At 40.4% G+C, this 19,568-nt stretch overlaps 1 protein-coding gene and 1 pseudogene across 1 annotated transcript in view; one reads left to right on the forward strand and one right to left on the reverse strand.

Annotated features, from left to right (window-relative positions):
* Positions 1-9,767, reverse strand: part of LOC120524048 — a 52,042-nt gene extending 42,275 nt beyond the window's left edge. The window contains exon 1 of the mRNA XM_039745875.1: positions 9,623-9,767. Coding sequence (XP_039601809.1) covers positions 9,623-9,730 — 108 coding nt within the window. The 5' untranslated portion in view covers positions 9,731-9,767. The remainder of the gene's footprint in view (positions 1-9,622) is intronic.
* The window catches only part of LOC120524051, a 658,450-nt pseudogene that overhangs the window by 465,529 nt on the left and 173,353 nt on the right, over positions 1-19,568 (forward strand).

Raw genomic sequence — 19,568 nt, forward strand, 5'->3', positions numbered from 1 at the left:
CAGACATACATTTACGAGCGGCAAATCCTGCTAGATTTCCAAAGAAACTGCGCCGAAATATCCAGTGAGGTGACTGAGACGCTCCGCAGCCTTTGCTTACTTCGGCAGCCTGAGAAGCTGAGTTGGCGAAAACGCAAGCGCAGAGATCGGAAACAGAAACGAGGTAAACGCGGCGGTGTTCACACAAGGCTAAAAACTAACCCCACCAGACCTGCGATACCGTCTATTCTGCTTGCGAACGTCCGATCGCTGGACAACAAGCTGGATTATATAAAGCTGCAGCGGGCCAAGCAGTGGGAAATGAGAGACTGCTGCATCTTTATTTTCACTGAGACATGGCTCCAGGAAAACATTGCAGACTCGGCCATCCAGCTAGACGGACTGACCATCTTCCGAGCGGACAGAGACGCCTCTTTGTCCGGTAAGACCCGCGGGGGCGGACTGTGTGTTTATGTGAACAGAGAGTGGTGTACGAACACTGCCTCAATTGCGCGACACTGTTCCCCGCTGATAGAGGTTTTATCAGTAAGGTGTCGGCCTTTCTACCTGCCGAAGGGAATACAGTTGCGTGATGGTGGTGGCCGTCTACCTCCCGCCTAGCGCAAATGCTAACCAGGCGCTAGCGGAACTCTACGAGATCATCAGCAAACTGCAAACACGCACCCGAGGCATTTTTCATTATTGCTGGAGACTTCAATCATGCCAACTTGAAGTCATTTCTCCCAAAATTCTCCCAGAATGTGAACTTTGCAACTAGAGGGGGAAGCTGTCTGGACAATGTTTACACGAGCGCTCCTGACGCCTACAAGGCACTACCCCACCCTCACCTGGGCTGTTCAGATCATATCAGCGTTTTTATGGTTCCTGCATACAAGTCCCTGCTGAAGCGCACTAAACCAGCCCGCAAGAGCATCAGAGTGTGGCAGGTTGGTGCGGTTTCAGCTCTCCAAGACTGCTTCGAATTGACAGACTGGGACATTTTCAGAGAGGCTGCTATGGATGGTGACTCCATCAATCTGGAGGAGTACACAGACTCTGTGACTGGCTACATCTCCAAATGCATAGAGGATGTTACTGTTACCAAGGATGTTACCACAAGAGCCAAACCAAAGCCCTGGATGACAAGAGAAGTGCACAAGCTGCTCAAGATCAGAAATGCAGCCTTCAGATCTGGAGACAAGGCTGCCCTCAGGGTGACCAGAGCCAACCTGTCTCGTGCTATAAGGAGAGCTAAGTGGGCATACACGCAGAAGATCAACAAACAATTCAGCAGCACCAGAGACACACGTCGTATGTGGCAGGGTGTTCAGGCAATTACAAACTACAAGCCCAATCCACACAGCAGTGATGGTGATGCCTCCCTTCCAGATGAGCTGAACAACTTCTTTGCACGGTTTGAGGCACAGAACAAAGAGCCTGCGAGAAAAGCAACACCTCCCTCCACTGACCAAGCACTCTGTCTCTCCATAACAGATGTGAGGAGGACTCTATCCAGAGTCAATCCACGGAAGGCTGCAGGACCTGACAACATACCTGGTCTTGTGCTCAAAGAATGTGCAAGTCAACTGGCTGGTGTCCTCACAGACATCTTCAACACATCTCTGAGCCAGTCGTCAGTCCCAACATGCTTCAAGTCGACCACCATCATACCAGTGCCAAAGAAGTCATCAGTGACATGCCTGAATGACTACCGACCAGTTGCACTCACACCAATCATAATGAAGTGCTTGAAAGGTTAGTCATGTCACACATAAAGACTAATCTCCTGCCTCCCTTGACCCTCTTCAGTTTGCATACCGCTCAAACAGGTCAACTGAGGATGCCATATGCTCTGCCCTTCACATCTCCCTGACACATCTGGATAAAAAGACACATATGTCAGGATGCTATTCATAGACTTTAGCTCTGCCTTCAACACAATCATCCCTCCAAAGCTGGTTGTAAAACTGAGCAGGTTGGGCCTAAACACCACCCTCTGCAATTGGATCCTGGACTTCTTGACAGAGAGGCCCCAGTCAGTTCGGATGGGCCACAACACTTCCAGCATCATCACACTGAGCACTGGAGCACCGCAGGGCTGTGTGCTTAGTCCACTGCTCTTCACCCTGCTGACTCACGACTGCACAGCCCGCACAACACCAATCACATCATCAAGTTCGCGGAGGATACGGCGGTGCTGGGACTGATAAGCAGGGATGATGAAAGAGCATACAGAGATGAGGTGAAATGGCTGTCCGCATGGTGTGAAGACAACAATCTATCTCTCAATGTCGACAAGACAAAAGAGATAATCGTGGACTTCAGAAAATCACGTCCTGCCCACATCCGCTCAGCATCAACGGTTTAGATGTGGAGATTGTTAGGAGTACCAAGTTCCTCGGTGTGCACTTAACTGAGGAACTTACGTGGACACATAACACCTCATCACTAATCAAGAAAGCCCAGCAGAGACTACACTTCCTGAGGCGGCTGAATCAAGCACGTCTTCCCCCTTCCATCCTCACCATGTTCTACAGAGGCACCATTGAGAGTGTCCTGACCAGCTGCATCACTGTCTGGTATGGCAACTGCAACATATCCGACCGCATAGCGCCTGCAAAGGATAGTGAAGACAGCAGAGAACATTATTGGGGTGCCTCTCCCTTCACTACAGGACATATTTTACAAGCGCAGTGTCCAAGGCCTGCAGCATTGTGCAGGACCCTTACACCCCTCACATGGACTTTTCACACTTCTGCCATCCAAGAGAAGATACTGCAGCATCAAAGCCAAATCTGCCAGGCTGCAGGAGAGTTTTACCCCAAAGCTGTTAGACTCCTTAACACCAGGCTGCCCCTGGGACCTTCCACAGGCCTCAACCACCACTAAAAACAGAACTTTTATACATGAAAACCACAGTCCTGCAAAGATGTGTGTGCATGTAGAAAAGAACTGAAAATCTCATACTGACCTTTAAGTATTTTGACACTCTTGATATCCTTATGCTATGAAACATTCTGACCGGTCATTGTTTACACACATCTTAAACAACTATTATCATACACTGATAATTTCTGTATTATCTATATCTATTATTTATTATTCATTTATTTATTATATTACATATCTTACACATCAATATTGCTGCTACTTCTTTGTCCTATCTTTGCACAATGTCTTGTCTTGTTTGTGTTTTAATTTTAAATTTTTAAATTTTTATTCTATCTTTAATTTACTATTTGCACATCATGTTGTTACACTGTGGACCCTGAGCTTCACAATTTCGTCTATCTGTATACTTGTATATGGTTGAGATGACAATAAAGTTCACTTTGACTTTGACTTTGAAAATTAGGGCATCCATCAAAACCAATGGACTTATCATTGTAACGTTAAGCATATTTTAATCAATTGCCATTTGCTATGCTAATATGGGAACTATTACGACAGGCTGGGATCAAAGTACTTTGTGTACAAATGCTGCTGGTGGGAGTAGGTGAGATCTGCAAGAGTGGGCAATAGCACATTTGGTGCTGCCTCAACAGCTCAATCGTCAAAAGACAGTTATGGTTGCTTTCAGAGCTATTCTACTTCTGTTGTGCTGTGAACAGTCAAGTCATTTCTAACCCGCTTAGTCCTGATCAGGGTCACGGGGGGTTTGTGGGTTGCCGGACCCTATCCCAACAACTTTAAACACTCCTTATTATTGTCCTATGAAGCTGGCAAATGTCGGCAGCCATGATTAATCCTGAGCAGAGGGTTACATCAGGGCTGTGTTCTGTCTTCTTTTCTCCCTCTACCATAATGACTGCCCCTCCAGTGACCATCCTTTAAATTGCTGATATTTTCTGTTAACACCAGGGCTGTGGAATCAGAAGTAGTTATATAGTAACTGGAGTCGGAGTCTGTAAAAATACATCACTAAATGTAAATTGCAGGGCTGTGGAGTAAGAGACAATTTTGGTTACCTGGAGTCAGTGTTAGCAAAAATGTACCGACTCCAATTCTGACTCCTAATAAATTTAAATTGTAACGAAAAAAAATACAGCAAGTTCAAATGTCCCATTTCACAAACAATAATACATTTATATAGCGCTTTTCCCATGCTCAAGGCGCTTAGTCATTATTAAGTACTTCACTGATGTAAGAATAAAGCCCAGTGCATACTGTAGGTGTGTTAATACTAATGTGAAATTCAGCTGAGCTATCAAACAACCTGACATTCACACATTGTAATCTGGATTATGGTACATTACAAAAAGTGTTTTGATTTTATTTCAGATATAACGTGGTTAACTGTGGTGTAGCAGGTCCACAGCTCAAGTCAAAAAGACAACTTTTTAAATAAAAAAATCGCAGCCTTCTCAACTTAGACAGGGGGCGTGGTAGCGTGGCTGGAAGTGGTTCCCAGGGGAATTCGTAATGCAGGTGGTCCTTGCTTAAGTGCACAGGCGAGGAGTTGTCAGCATCCACAATTGTTGCCGCGAGCTGCTGCTTGCCACACCTGATCCACGTCCCTGTGATAAATAGAAGCACAAGGCTAAGCTAAGGGAAGAAAAAGAAAAGACGGATGGAGGTTAGAAGGAGAAGGCGGCAGGCAGCAGGGAGGAGAAAGCCGGTGCATGAACAAATGAAAGTGCAGCTGATCAGTGAGCCTGGGCATTTGGCCGGAACCTTGGGAACAGTCGATTGTGGTCGCTCCCACTGAGCATTTAGTGAGGAGCGGGAGTGACCAGAAGGAGGATGGCTCGCCGCATAAGGCAGAGAAGGTAGCGGGAGTCGGGACATGAAAGCCCCAGCGTGAGTGCCCTGGTCACTGGGGAGCCCAAGTCATGGTTTGGTGAAGCCTACTGGAGCCAGGCAATCAGAAGGTCAGCTGCAGGTTGGGTAACTCCTCTGGTGTATAGCCTGGACGGGAGAAGCGGGTGAGTCACCAGTAGAAAGGCACCGGGCTTTGTTTTAAAAGACTGCTTCGAGCCATTGTTTTAACCTTGGTTTTAAAAGGATTTTTCTATTGGATTGTAACTTCCACCCTTTCACTTGTTTTTATGGATTATTTATTTAATGACTTAACTTTGTTGCACTGTACTTTAATTTGAACACTGTTTGGTTTTGCTGTTGTTGTTTTACAATAAATGCACTTTGCACTTTTTGCACCATCCCCTTGCTTCATTGTTGTGCCTCACTGCCTAGCTCATCGGTGACATTACTGACGGTGTAAGGTTCAAGAGCTCCCAGGAGCTGAATGAGAGCAAGGAGTAGAACCCACATCGTCACATTAACAAGTTCATTTGAGTGTAAACAAGTGTAATGACGTAGGTGTAGGTGTGTGCTAGGGCCTGATGTGTGTTCAGGGTTCTGACTGCACTCTCCACGTATGCTCCCACCCAGGGCTGAACTTTAGCATAACTTTGCACACCACCTATTGTAGAAGATTTTCAAATTAAAAAGGAACAGATTCTATGTATTGTGACAGATAATGCTTCTAATATGTTAAGCACAATTGAAAAAATGAATAAAGTAGATGAAGAAAGTGACAGACATATTAGAGGAAGACAGTTCTTCAAGTATTGGAGATAGTGAAACCGAAGAGAGTAATGAAAATTTGCATAATATTGCAGAAGAAGCATCCAAGCTTACTACTATTCAACATATGCATTGTGCTGTTCATACTCTGCAACTTGCAATAAGAGATGGATTGAAAGATCGTCATGCAGCTACTCTAATTGGCAAATTGAGGCAAGTAACTGTTGCAGCCAGGGCTCCTAAAACACAGGCCATTTTGAAAAGGAGCCATTTTGGATCAAACAACATGGTGGGGAAGCACTTATTTGATGGTAAAATGTTTGTTTGAACTACAAGACTTTCTTGAACTGGACAATGAAAATGTTTTATTAACTGAAAGCCAGTGGGAACAAGTAAAAGAACTGGAAAGTCTACTTTCTTACCCCTTTACTGTTACCAAGAGGTTGCAATATGAAGATTTAACACCCGGTAAAGTTTTCTTGGAATGGAAGAGCTTGATATATTGCCTAAACAAAAGTGGAGGGTTAATAGCTGATGGCATTGTATCTTCAATGAAGAAAAGAGAGAGTCTCTTACTGGATAATCAAATGTTGTTAGCTGCTATTTATGTTGACCCAATGAGCCGAATTTTGTTGAGCAGTGACCAGATTGCTAATGGGAAAAAAAGGCACTCTATGATGTAGCAGTTCACATGAAGAGATTACTACTACCTGAAACACCACCACTGGAAGAAGCTATAAGCACTGGTAACTCAGGATCATCCTATTCAAATGAAGAATTAGACTTTGATTCCTACTTGGACAAAATGGAAGTTTCAAAAGCAAACTGACATCACCTATGCGTGAAAGATAAACGACCAGTAAATGTCCAAATAAAGAGATTCCAGCAGGAGTTTTTTAAAGAATTAAAAGTAGTTAAAGTATGATCACTCATCGAAACTGACAGTAGAAGAAGCCATCCTTGTTGATCCAGAGATTATTAGTGATGTGGCTTGAACTGTAACAGCAATGGCAAGTCAGTGTTGAAAGACTTTTTTCAGATCTAAAAATAATCACGTCAGATTTAAGAGCTTCTATAAAAGAGGATCTGGCAGAAGCAATTCTGTTTCTTAGAACATTGCATCAAGTTATTTTTGATTGCATTTAACAGCTATTCTACTCTACAACTGTATTCCAAGTTTAATATATAAACTGTTTTTTGTTCATGTAGTTAAGCTTTGTTTTTGTTTTAAAACTACTGAAGAATGTGGTTTACAGTACATTTTTTGAACTGGTAAAGTTCCTGTTCCTGATTTTATCCATGCTACTACTTTATAGCCACTTGATAAAATCAATAAATAAAACCTTACTGTTTTCATTTTTTGCTTAACTGGCCAATACGGTAGAGAGTCAGCTTCCTAGTTAGTAAATGTGGTTAAATGATGAGTATGTTGCCTTCCTTCAATCAACATGGAAGATACATTAGCATATTAAATACAGAGGAGTCGGGGAGTCGGAGTCAGAAGTACCGGAAACTAAGGAGTCGGAGTCGAAGAATTTATCTACCGACTCCACAGCCCTGGTAAATTGTAATACAATCTGTCAAACTTTCCAATTTCACATATAATGATTTGATAAAAATATTTCTTCTTCTAGACTTTTGATTAAAATATAGCATCTTTATTAATTTTCTAAGTTTAGTTTTATGGTTAACGTTACTCAGCGTTTGTAAGCCACAGCCAACATTAAGCCCTGAGGATAAATAAGGTTCTATCTACCCATAGTCTTTAAACTTGAACATTTTAACAGGTTACGGGTGCCAAACAGTAGACTGACGATTCACACTGGCAATGATGAAATGCCTTCGATCTTGTATGTTGTGTGCTTTCAACCAATATGGTAAAAATATTAGTCGAAATTACAAATATAGGAGTCAGAGTTGGTAGTACCAGAAATTGAGGAGTCGAAGTTGGTGGTGCCATAAATTGAGAAACTGGTGTCCAAGTTGGAGTCAATGGTTTTGTGTACAGACTTCACAGCCCTGAATGACACCATCTTGAATGGCACAATTACAGCTATGGAAAAAGATGTCATTTTGGAAGGAGGTGGATCTACACACTATTGGCTAGTGCAATCTCAACATTCTCAACTTAAAAACTCTGAAAACTGGGAATGGTTAAAGATTTTAGAAGACAATCCTTAACGCATATAGCCCTAGTTATAAATGTCACCATCAACCGGGTAGAACCACTTAAATTTCTTTGCACCATCATCACTCACAGTCCAAACCTGGACGTAAACATTACTTCTTTTATCCAAAAAGCTAAGCAGTATTTGTTTTTTTTTCCCCCACGAAAATAAAAAGAATAAACAGTCCAATAAATATCGGCTTAGTTTTATCACGCCGTCATTAAAAGTATCCTCACTTTCTCCATAATACTCTGGTATGGTAATACATCTGCTCATTTAAAATATAAACTGCAGTGTGTTATTTGGGCAGCAGAAAGAATTCTGGGCCTGAAACTAGACTCTATTGATGACCTGTACACATCACGGTTTAAAAAACGCACAAGAAAAATAATTAAATTCTACACTCACTCAGCTAATCAGCTGGTTTAGTTATTACCATCACAAAAACATTAACAGTGACAAAAAGCAAGAACTACTAGTCACATAGACTCTTTAATGTCTGTTTTAGTTAAACAGAGTCTGTGATTAACACCCGTTTCTTCCTAATCAAAAAATTATATTTAGTGTAAAGGCTTACTTACATATGAGTGCAATTCTGCATAATCAAATTGTTTTATACTGGAGCAACCACAGGGCCCAAACTTGAGGTGCACACACTCCTCTAAAGGCCAGGATTTATACAAGGAATTGGGAAAAGCCAGCTATAAAAAGCAGCTCCGTGTGCAGTGTTTTGCAGACACAGTTCTTAAAGAAACACTCTGATTGTGTCTCTGGGCTGCTAAAGCCCATTGGCACTGATGCATCAAGCCTCAGATTTAGTTCCTGGGCTTTGGTTGCCTCCCAGATCCAGGGGATTGTGTGGCATAAGGGTTACTTCTAACCCCTGTTGAGCTGAGTGAGGAGGAGCGGGGTGGCGAGTGTAACAGGACAAAGCAGCTGGGAGCAGACTCCACTGTAGAACATCTAAGCGGCAAGGTGGAAGCAGCCCCTAAGATGCCAGTGGTCATTTTAAGGGCCACTCATCAGCAATCAGCATAAAGAACAACAGCGTTTATTTATATAGCACATTTTCATACAAAAGTAGCTCAAAGTGCTTTACATAATGAAGAAAATTAAAAGACAAAATAAGAAAAGAAAATAAGACAACATTAGTTAACGGTGAAAAAGAATAGGGTCCGATGGCCAGGGAGGACAGAAAAAAAAAAACTCCAGACAACTTACATTCAGCTGTCTCCCACACCACGACTCTTAACAACAAATATGTGACTTTGTGCCGATATTACTATTCTCTACTGCTGTATATAGTGTTGGGATGTTGTTATGTATATTGTTCTGTTAATTGAATTTACTTTTGCTACGTGTACGGAGAGAACACCAAGAGCAATTCCTAGCAACTATGTTGCCTAGCAGTAAAGATCAAATTAATTTCAATTAACTAGACCGTTTAAAGGTCATCTCTTAAAATATTACTAACTAATGATTGCTGATCAGGCATATCGATCACTAGTCAAGGCAAGGCAGCGACAACAGCAATCAAAAAAAAAAAAAAGACCTCAATTTTCTCTGACTGATGACAGGGTGTATCGTGCAAACATGTCTAATGACAGTGCAGACTCCCTCATGCCGGGTCATTTTCAACTTATCGATCATTTTTGTGACTGAGGAGATAGTGGAATAAGCGGAGGAATTACACTCGGACACAAGAACACACCCGATCAAGAGCAGGCCTGAATTTGAACCGAAGATTGCATTTTGATTTAATGAAAGTCAAATAATTGAATATAAAAAGTAGTCAGTAATTACCAATAATAAAAAAAAAATACATGACACGTTAAGGCCAAGGCAAAACTAATGTACCTAATGTACGCAAATGAACTGAATCGAAATGATACCGGTCGCACAATAATATGACACGGTTTTCATAATTAACAAAAAGAAAATAACCATACCATACAAAATTCGTGTGCACAGACGTCCTCCTTTTTTAACAACGGCCCCGTCTCACTTGATTCGCAAGTATCTTTGCAAAATGCACAGCAAAGCTTCTCTACCGCCATCCTCCCAGCACAGCGGCAAATACAAAAACACTGAGCCCGCCACTAGCTCGAGGTCTCAGCTGCTCTCGCGAGAAACGAAACTGAAAGCAGAGTTGCTAGCAGAGCGCAGCATCTGACGTCACCGCACGCAAATTATTGACAAAAATACGGTGCGGTTGACTTCTCATTTCAAACACGCTTTAAGTGCTTCAGTTTTACTGGAACTTTGACTTTGAAGCCTATAAATGCAAGGCGAAGAGAAACCTAAAGACAAGAAAATGAAAAAGATCACTTTTCACAATTATTTTAAGTGGGTTTTATTTTTCACCTAATTTATATTCTCCATTATCACCACACTGCTAGACTAAAACAAACACAGCAGTATATTTTAATTTATATAAATGTATTCATACCAAAACAATTATTAAAGATTTGTTTGTTGTGTGGACATACGGTGCCCTCTGTAATGCTTGGGACAAAGACACATTTTTCTTCATTTTTCGTCCTGCTTCACAGTTTATACTTACAAATCAGAGTGACCCTGTAGTTAGGATATATCGGGTTGGATAATGGATGGATGGACAATTCAGATGCGGGCGGCACGGTGGCGCAGTGTTAGTGTTGGTGTGGAGTTTGCATGTTCTCCCCGTGTCTGCGTGGATTTCCTTGAATGAATGACAATCCTAAATTGTCCCAAGTGTGTAGTGTGTGTGCCCTGTGGTGGGCTGGCGCCCTGCCAAGGGTTTATTCCTGCCGTGTGCCCTGTGCTGGCTGTGTTTGGCTCCAGCAGACCCCTATGACCCTGTGTTAGGATATAATGGGTAGGAAAATGACTGACTGACAATTCAGATGTGAATGTGATTAAAGTGCACATGGCAGACTTTCATTTAAGAGGATTTGTGTACATTTTGGTCTTACAACACTTTTTCTAGACAGTCCCCCCATTTCAGGGCATCATAATGTTTGGGACATTTCACGTCACAGGTGTTTGTGATTCCTCAGGTGTGTTTCATAAGATACCTCGGCTTGCTTCTACCCTTTGAAGTCTGTAGTTGTTCAACAGGAAGACAAGAGCTGTGCCAATGAAAGTCAAACAAACTATTATGAGGCTGAAAAACAAAAATTAAACCATCAGAGACATCGGTTAAACCTTAGGATGACCAAAATCAACTGTCTTGAATATCATGAAGAAGAAAGAACACACTGGTAAGCTCAGTAATCACAAAGGGACTGGTAGGCCAAGAAAGACCTCCACTGCTGATGACAGAAAAATCCTCACTATGGTAAAGAAAAAGCCCCAAATGCCTGTCTGACTGTTCAGAAACAGTCATCAGGGGGCCGATGTTTATGTGTCAGAGACAACTGTCAGCAGATGACTTCATGAAGAGAAATACAGAGGCCACACTGCAAGATGCAAACCACTAGTTAGCCACAAAAACAGGATGGCCAGATTGCAGTTTGTGAAAAAGACTACAAAGAACCTACAGAATTCTGAAAAAAAGATGAACCTGCTGTATAAGAGTGAGGGCAAGGGCAAAGTGTGGAGACCAAAACTGCCCAGGATCCAAAGCAGGCCACCTCATCTGTTAATATGGTGCAGGGGGTGTTATGGCTTGGCATGTATGGCAGCCACAGGTCCTGGCACAGTTCTCTTCATCTGTGGTGAAACTGCTGACAGCAGTGGCACAATGAATTCTGAGGTAGAGAGTTGACACATGCATTATTTTTTCTTCTCCTGAGTTCAAGGTGAATGTGATAGAACATGACAAATAATAGTGAAAACTGATTAAGGTAAAAAAGACAACAGACACTGGTTTTTAGAATGACACATTAGTTTTGGATGTTCCATTCCATTTTGAATGACACATTAGTTTTGAGTGGACCGATGTGAAGACGGATTTGGGATTTGTCATCATTGTCAACTGCTAACTGGAACCTCGTTGAAGAAGTGGCTGTTAGTAGGCTCCTTTAGAGTCAAAAGGAAGAATTTCAAAAACAGACCAAAATATTTTTGAGTTTAAAATGTTTTATGAATAGTGCATCTTTATTTTCTTGGTCTTGGTGTTTTTTTGGAAACAATAAGACAGTAAGTAAGGATTTTTTTCTTTCTCATCATTTCTTCTGAGCTCCAGCACACCAGAAACAGGTAATTACCACTGCCTTTTAAGACTCCAGTCAATTTATTATTGTAAGTAGGTGTGCTACCCTTCTTAGGAGGGTTGAAATATAAGTATTCAAGATAGACATCAGCATTAATGTTTGCAGTGCACCATACAATATGCCACTTGTATGGGATTCATAAAAGCAGTGTTAATGTTTGTGATGTGCCATCTGTTGGAACGACAAATGCAATACATGTCTCTGTTATATGCCATTTGATATGGAATTCATAAAACAAGTGTTAATGTCTGTGATGAGCTATCTGTTGGAATGACAAATGCAATGCATATGACTCTGTTATATGCCATTTGGTATGGGATTCATAAAAGAGCATTTTTGACAGTCCCCCAGTCTTTACTGTCTAAGAAAACAAGAATAAACTCACCAAAAAACCCTTGCAGGGAAAAAAATTGAAGAAATTTTGGGAAGGGCAATTCAGGGAGAGAACCCCTTCCAGATAAGGTTGAGCATGCAATGGGTGTCAAAAAATAGGGTAAATACAAAGAAAACAGAACACACAAGTAATCCTGTTCACAATGCTAAGTGGCCAATCTATCGTGGCCACCTCAGAAATAAAATCCAACAGTGCAAACTACTTTGCTCTTGCCCACCAAGTGTAAGTGCAGAGTGCTGTCACAACTCTCAAGGCAAAATGGAAGATATAATATACCAGTCACTAATTACAGAATTGTCACCTATGAGGATACACATTTAGTTTTTTAGTTGTATCTGGCCCCTTACCAAGATTATATAGAGGGGATGTGATTTATATCAGATTGCATTCCCTTCACTGCTGGCTAGAAACCTGGTGTGCAAATAAAAGCATAGCGTTTGTGAACAATTGGGATGATTTTTGGGAAAGGCCTGGATTTTTAGAAGAGATGGTCTTCATCCTAACTGGAGGGGATCTTATGTATTATCCCAAAATATAGGCAGCAAAACTGCCTGGCTGACTGATGAGAGCACCATCCAGGTTGCAGTCATGTGATCTTAAATCACAGGCTGTTGTTTATCCCACCTGTTACTATCCTGAAGCTGTTACCCATAATCCCTGTTGTGGGGCATCCAGTAAATTTAGTCTTGATACAAACCTTAAATTAATTGATAACCAAAAAATAAGGTGTATAATTAGACCAAGGGATAAAACCAGACCTCCACCAGGGGCATCTGTAATAGAAATTTACTTCAAATTAAAACAAAAAATATATCACCAGTTCAGAAAGAACCATGCAGTTTTAAATGCTGTTTATTGAACATTCGCTCTCTTGGCACTAAAGCTGTTTTGGTAAATGATATTATATTAAGTACAAAATCTGATCTGTGTCTTCTCACTGAAACCTGGCTTAGTAAATGTGACACTGTTCCCCTAGCTGAGGCGTCAACCAAATGAATACTCGTTCCTTCATAAGTCTAGAGATTCTGGTTGAGGAGGAGGCCTTGGAATAATTCATTGTAACAAAATGCAAATCATGTCTAAAAATTTAGGCGACTTTACATCCTTTGAGGCATTCATTTTAAATATTAAAACAGATTCCAACACAATTATAGTGCTAGTCTACAGACCACCAGGGCCATATTCATTGTTCATGACTGAATTTAGCAACCTTTTGTCTGATTTGGCTATAAATTATGATCACGTAGTTCTGATGGGGGATTTTAATGTACACATTGATGTGGAAACTGACACTTTTAGCAAATGTTTTACTTATTTGTTAAATTCAGTAGGATTTTGTCAGATTGTCAAAGGTCCAACTCATAATCATAACCACACATTAGATTTAATTATAACTTACAAAGTTGAAATTCAAAATTTAAATATTACTCCATTAAATTAAGTTATTTCCGATCACTACTTAATTACATTTGATTTAGTCCTGCCCTTGCCAACGCACTCAAAGATTAAAACAAAGTGTGACATCTAGATTGTAATTCTGCTTCAAAATTTATAGATACCTTGAGTAAGTCGAGTGTAATTGTGGAAAACCATTTAGATCAGTTAACATCAAATGTAAATGTGGAAAACAATTTAGATCAGCTAACATCACATTATAATGTGACCTTGAGAGATGCTCTGGACACAGTGGCTCCCCTTAAAACAAAAGTGATCAAAGCACATAGAAACTGTCCCTGGTTTAATGAAAAAACTTAAATTAGAATGATGATAACTGGAGCGCAGATGGAGAACAACAAAGCTACATGTCTTTCAAATTGCATGGACAGAGAGTGTTAAAAAATATAAAAAGCTCTCTTTAAAGCTCACTCAGAATACTATTCTACAATAATAGATAGCAATAATAAAAATCTTCAGGTACTATTTAGAACAATTGCTAAATTAACAAAGGGAATTCAGATCTACAGTGCAAAATACCAACAGATATTAGCAGTACAGACTTTATGAACTTCTTCAATGAGAAAATTAAAAATATAAGATCCCAGATCTCAGCATCACAGTACAAACCAAATACTAGCTTAGCAGACCCTGCCTCACATTGCATTCAGCACTTTAGTAATTTTAATCCTGTAAATGAGCAGTAAGTCTTAACTTTAATTTCTAAAATGAAGCCCACTACTTGTTCCCTAAATCCAGTGCCAACAAAACTAGTAAAAAGTGCAATGGATATTCATGCAGCGCCTATTCTAAACATTAGTTCATTATTGCATGGCACAGTAACTGATGCACTATAAGTGTCAGTCATTAAACCATTACTTAAAAAGTCAGACCTAAACCCACACATACTAAATAATTATAGGCCTATTTCAAATTTACCCTTTCTCTCTAAAAGCGACGGGCACTAAGCAAACTCCTGTCAATCATGAATAATCCACTGCATCCACTTAACAGTGTCATCTCCAGACAGAGGAGTAGCTTCAGTGACAGACTTTTGTCACTGTCCTGCTCCACTGACAGACTGAGGAGATCGTTCCTCCCCCACACTATGCGACTCTTCAATTCCACCCGGGGGAGTAAATGCTAACATTAATTTTATTTTAATTTTTTCATTTTTATTACTATTTAATTTAATATTGTTTCTTTGTATCAGTATACTGCTGCTGGATTATGTGAATTTCCCTTGGGATTAATAAAGTATCTATCTATCTATCTATCTAAAATACTAGAAAAAGTAGTCGGCAATCAGCTTCAGTCACACCTTACGTATTACAATTTACAGTATTTGAGAAATTCCAGTCTGGTTTCCACACTGGTCATAGTACAAAAACGGCACTAACGCGGGTTGTAAACGACATTCTGATATCCTCTGATGAAGGAAACGGCTAGACTTAAGTGCAGCATTTGACACCACTGACCTTTCTATTTTACTGCACAGGCTAGAAAATGATGTTGGACTCACAGGCACCGTGCTCGCTTGGTTTAGTTCTTATTTATCAAATCGATTCCAATATGTACAGAAATATGCTGACAGTACTCCATCATTATACACAGAAGTTCAATATGGTGTCCCGCAGGGCTCAGTACTGGGACCTTTACTGTTTTCACTTTACATGCTTCCACTGGGATCTATCATTGGGACACATAATTTTAATTTTCACTCATATGCAGATGACACCCAGTTATATCTTTCATTTAGATCAAATGAAGTTTTTCCAATGTTGTCTTTAATTAGTTCTGTTAGTGAATTAAAGGAGTGGATGGATGAGAACTATTTGTCTGTACACAGACAACACAGATAAAACAGAGATGTTAATTGTTGGAGGGAATGACGCTGATCACAACAATATTTTGTCATCATTTAACTCAGTTGGAATCACCATTAATTTTACTGAATCAGCCCGCAATCTAGGCATTGTCTTTGACTCTAGCATGTCATTTAAAGCACATATTACAAAGTTGTCCAAATCATGTTTCTTCCATCTTAAAAATGTTGGGAAATTAAGGTGCTTTCTAAATAAACAGGATTCTGAGAAATTAATTCATGCCTTTATTTCTAGTAGGATTGACTACTGCAATTCAGTGTTCACTGGATGTTCAACAACAACAACAACATTTATTTCTATAGCACATTTTCATACAAAAAGTAGCTCAAAGTGCTTTACATATTAAAGAATAGAAAAATGAAAGACACAATTATAAAACAAAATAAATCAACATTAATTAACATCGAATAAGTGTAAGGTTCAATGGCCAGGGGGGACAGAAAAAACAAAAACTCCAGACGGCTGGAGAAAAAAATAAAATCTGTAGGGATTCCAGACCATGAGACCGCCCAGTCCCCTCTGGGCATTCTACCTAACATAAATGAAACAGTCCTCTTTGGATTTAGGATTCTCACGGAAGGGCTTCATGATGATGATGGTCACCAAGACTTCTGCCTTGTAATCCGTCCATCATTGTTGGAGCATCATGAAGCTTTGAGTAAGTGGTGGCCGGAAAAAGAAACAGAAAAGAGAGTAGGGGTCAGTACCAGGTGCGGTCCCAGTCTACAGAGGGAGGAAGAGAGAAAGGTATTAGGACACAGCACCAACCCCAGGTGCGGAGGTAGAATTACAGTCACTAAAGCCCTTCAGGCTGTCCTCTATGCACACATTCGTGACATCATTGTGATTCTTTCAGCAATATTCATCCATGGTGTCTCTCTGTCCTTGGTAGCAGCTGCTGCCATGTTGGTCCTCTTTTATCATATGTGGCGATAATCTTCATGCACTGCCACCAGCACATCTTGCTTTGCTGGCATGAAGGTTGTTCCAAAGAACAACTGATCTAACAGACCTCTTTTCTAAACTGATCTCAAACTTTGACCAAAATGTCTTCTAAAACATTTATTTTTCCTGGTAGCTATTCATAAGCTTGTCTTCATTAAGGTTCTCCCCTGGCTGTCCCTGACAATATATTGTCATCATTGAACTTTGTTTGTGACACCTTCTTGCCCTGTGCCTGCATTGGCTTTCTCCAACCCTTTTTCCAAAATTTGTATTTCTATACATACAGTTAAAAGCAATGCTAGTATTCCCTTATGAGTAGTATAGCTGTAGTCTTGGTTGCAAAGTTTAGTCTCTTAAAAACTAATCTAAAACACTCAAATTAAATATGACAAGTCTTATTTAATAAACTGAAATAAACTCCAATTTTAATCCCCATTACAATGTTGGTGTCATATGAGTCCAGCCTAGATAAAGGACAGCAAGGTCCACAGGCAAATGGCACTATCTAAAACAACAACAACAACAACATTTATTTCTATAGCACATTTTCATACAAATAATGTAGCTCAAAGTGCTTTACAGTACATGATGAAGAGAAAAAAAAGACAAAGTAAGAATTAAAATAAGAGAACACTAATTAACATAGAATAAAAATAAGGTTCGATGGCCAGGGAGGACAGAAAAATCAAAAAAACTCCAGATGGCTGAAGAAAAAATAAAATCTGCAGGGGGTCCGAGACCACCCAGCCCCATCTAGGCATTCTACTTAACATAAATTACCTCAATCAGTTCTCATTGTATTCAGGGTTCTCATGGAAGGACTTGATGATGACGGTCACGTGGACTTCTGGCCTTTAATCCATCAATGTAGGGACATCACAGTGCTTTGATCAGGTGGTGGTGGCGCAGATCGCCACCCCAGGAAACCGGAAAAAGAACAGAAGAGAGAGTAGGGGTTAGTACGGATTTTGGAGCCATCATGAATAGTAATGATAATTAATTGAATATACAGAGCATTAGTATTTAACTAAAATGAAGCTATGGGAAAGCCATGTTAAAGTAATGTGTTTTGAGCAGTTTTGTGCTCCACTGTATCAGCCTGGCGAATTCCAATTGGCAGGCTATTCCAGATTTGAGGTGCATAACAGCAGAAGGCCGCCCGCCTCACCACTTCTTTTAAGTTTAGCTCTTGGAATTCTAAGCAGACACTCATTTGAAGATCTAAGGTTACGATTTGGAATTTAAGGTGTCAGACACTCCAATATATAAGATGGAGCAGATTATTTAAGGCTTTGTAAACCGTAAGCAGTATTTTAAAGTCAATTCTGAATGACACGGGTAACCAGTGTAGTGACACTAAGACTGGAGAAATGTGCGCGGATTTTCTTTTCCTAGTTAGGATTCTAGCAGCTGCAATCGAATGATGACTTTTTTGAGTGGTCCTGAAAGGAGTGCAGTACAGTAATCTACTCAACGGAAAACAACAGCGTGAACTAATTTCTCAATATCTTTCAATGATATAAGAGGTCTAATTTTTGCTATATTTCTTAAGTGAAAAAATGGTGTCCTAGTGGTCTGATTAATATGTGAATAGGTCAGAGTCAATAGTTACCCCTAAATTCTTTACCTACGTCTTGACATTTAATCCTAATACATCAAGAACTCTTTTGTCTTGTTGAACATCTGAGTCGATGGATTATCAAATAACCAGCAGACACATATTTTATGCCAGCAAAAGATGTCTGCTGTGAAACCTTAAAGCAAATTGTAGTACCACCTTTAACCATAAGGTGGAACCAAAGCATAGAGGGAAAAGAGCATCTGAGGAAGGAAAAACAAATAAGTGCTGAATATCCTTCACACCTGCCCTGAAGGAGCTGGAATAACCCATTGCTTACACCTGTAGTCAGTTGTGACACCAAGGTGGGCACCTGTGCCAATCCCACAGCTTAACCTAGTTCATTTCTTTTTCTTCTGATGTGAATTTCAAGCTCCACAGACAACTATAAATGTGAATTACTTTGGGATTTTTATAAGCCCATGCAGTTTGTTTTGCTCCTTCCTCAACTTTCATTTTTCACTTGAAGTGAAGTGATTACCAGGCAAGCTTCACGCTGGACACTTGTGCTGATTCAGTTTTTGTAGTTCCAGATTTCTTTTGCAAGTTAGTTTTCCCTTCTTGTTCTCTTCTACACCCATAAGGTTATTATCAACAAAGTTGATAGGTAGCTAGCTGATTTTTTGTTTTTCTGACATTGATAGCCCCCATTCTCACCATTTTTTATGTTGTTGTGTTACTTCTGTTCGCTGAACTTGACACACTGCAGTCTGTACTCTATAGATGTTAAACACCATTGATCTTTATTTTATTGTGAAACCAGCAGTTTAGTTGGCACAAGCAGCATTGCCAAAAATGCATATTTACATGTGCCTATGGTTTAAAAGGTGAGCCAGAACCAAAGCAAAAACTGTTCAGATTTAATGTAAGCCAATACCTTTGCCCATCCATCCATCCATTATCCAACCCGCTATTTCCTATTTTCCAGGGTCACAGGGGTCCGCTGGAGCCAATCCCAGCCAATACAGGGCACAAGACAGGAAACAAACCCCGGGCAGGGCGCCAGCCCACCACAGTAATACTTTTGTATGCATTGATATGTAACTCCTTCAGTTTCTCATTTGCAGCTCCATGTGCATTTCCCACAGTCACGGATTAAAGAGTGCATGTTGGGTGAGAGGGTGGAGAAGCAGTAGATCTGGCTTCAGCATTGACTTCTGCACTTTGCTTGTTTCCCACAATGCTTGGCCACTTAAAAAACTCAAACAGCTTTGACATCATCCAGTTAGCTAACACCCTCGCCAGTCAGATGGTAACCACCAAGTTTATCACACAAGCTTATTAAGAAGAATTTGATTGGCTTTTGCAGGCATCTGGGATGCAATGTAGTAAATCGCTAGAGATAACATCATCATGTCAAAACAATTCCTTATTCCCGTTGAACTTATGAATTACATGACCATCACACCTGTGGCTATACTG

This window comes from Polypterus senegalus, chromosome 2 (genome assembly GCF_016835505.1).
Source record: "Polypterus senegalus isolate Bchr_013 chromosome 2, ASM1683550v1, whole genome shotgun sequence".
Classification (NCBI taxonomy): domain Eukaryota; kingdom Metazoa; phylum Chordata; class Cladistia; order Polypteriformes; family Polypteridae; genus Polypterus; species Polypterus senegalus.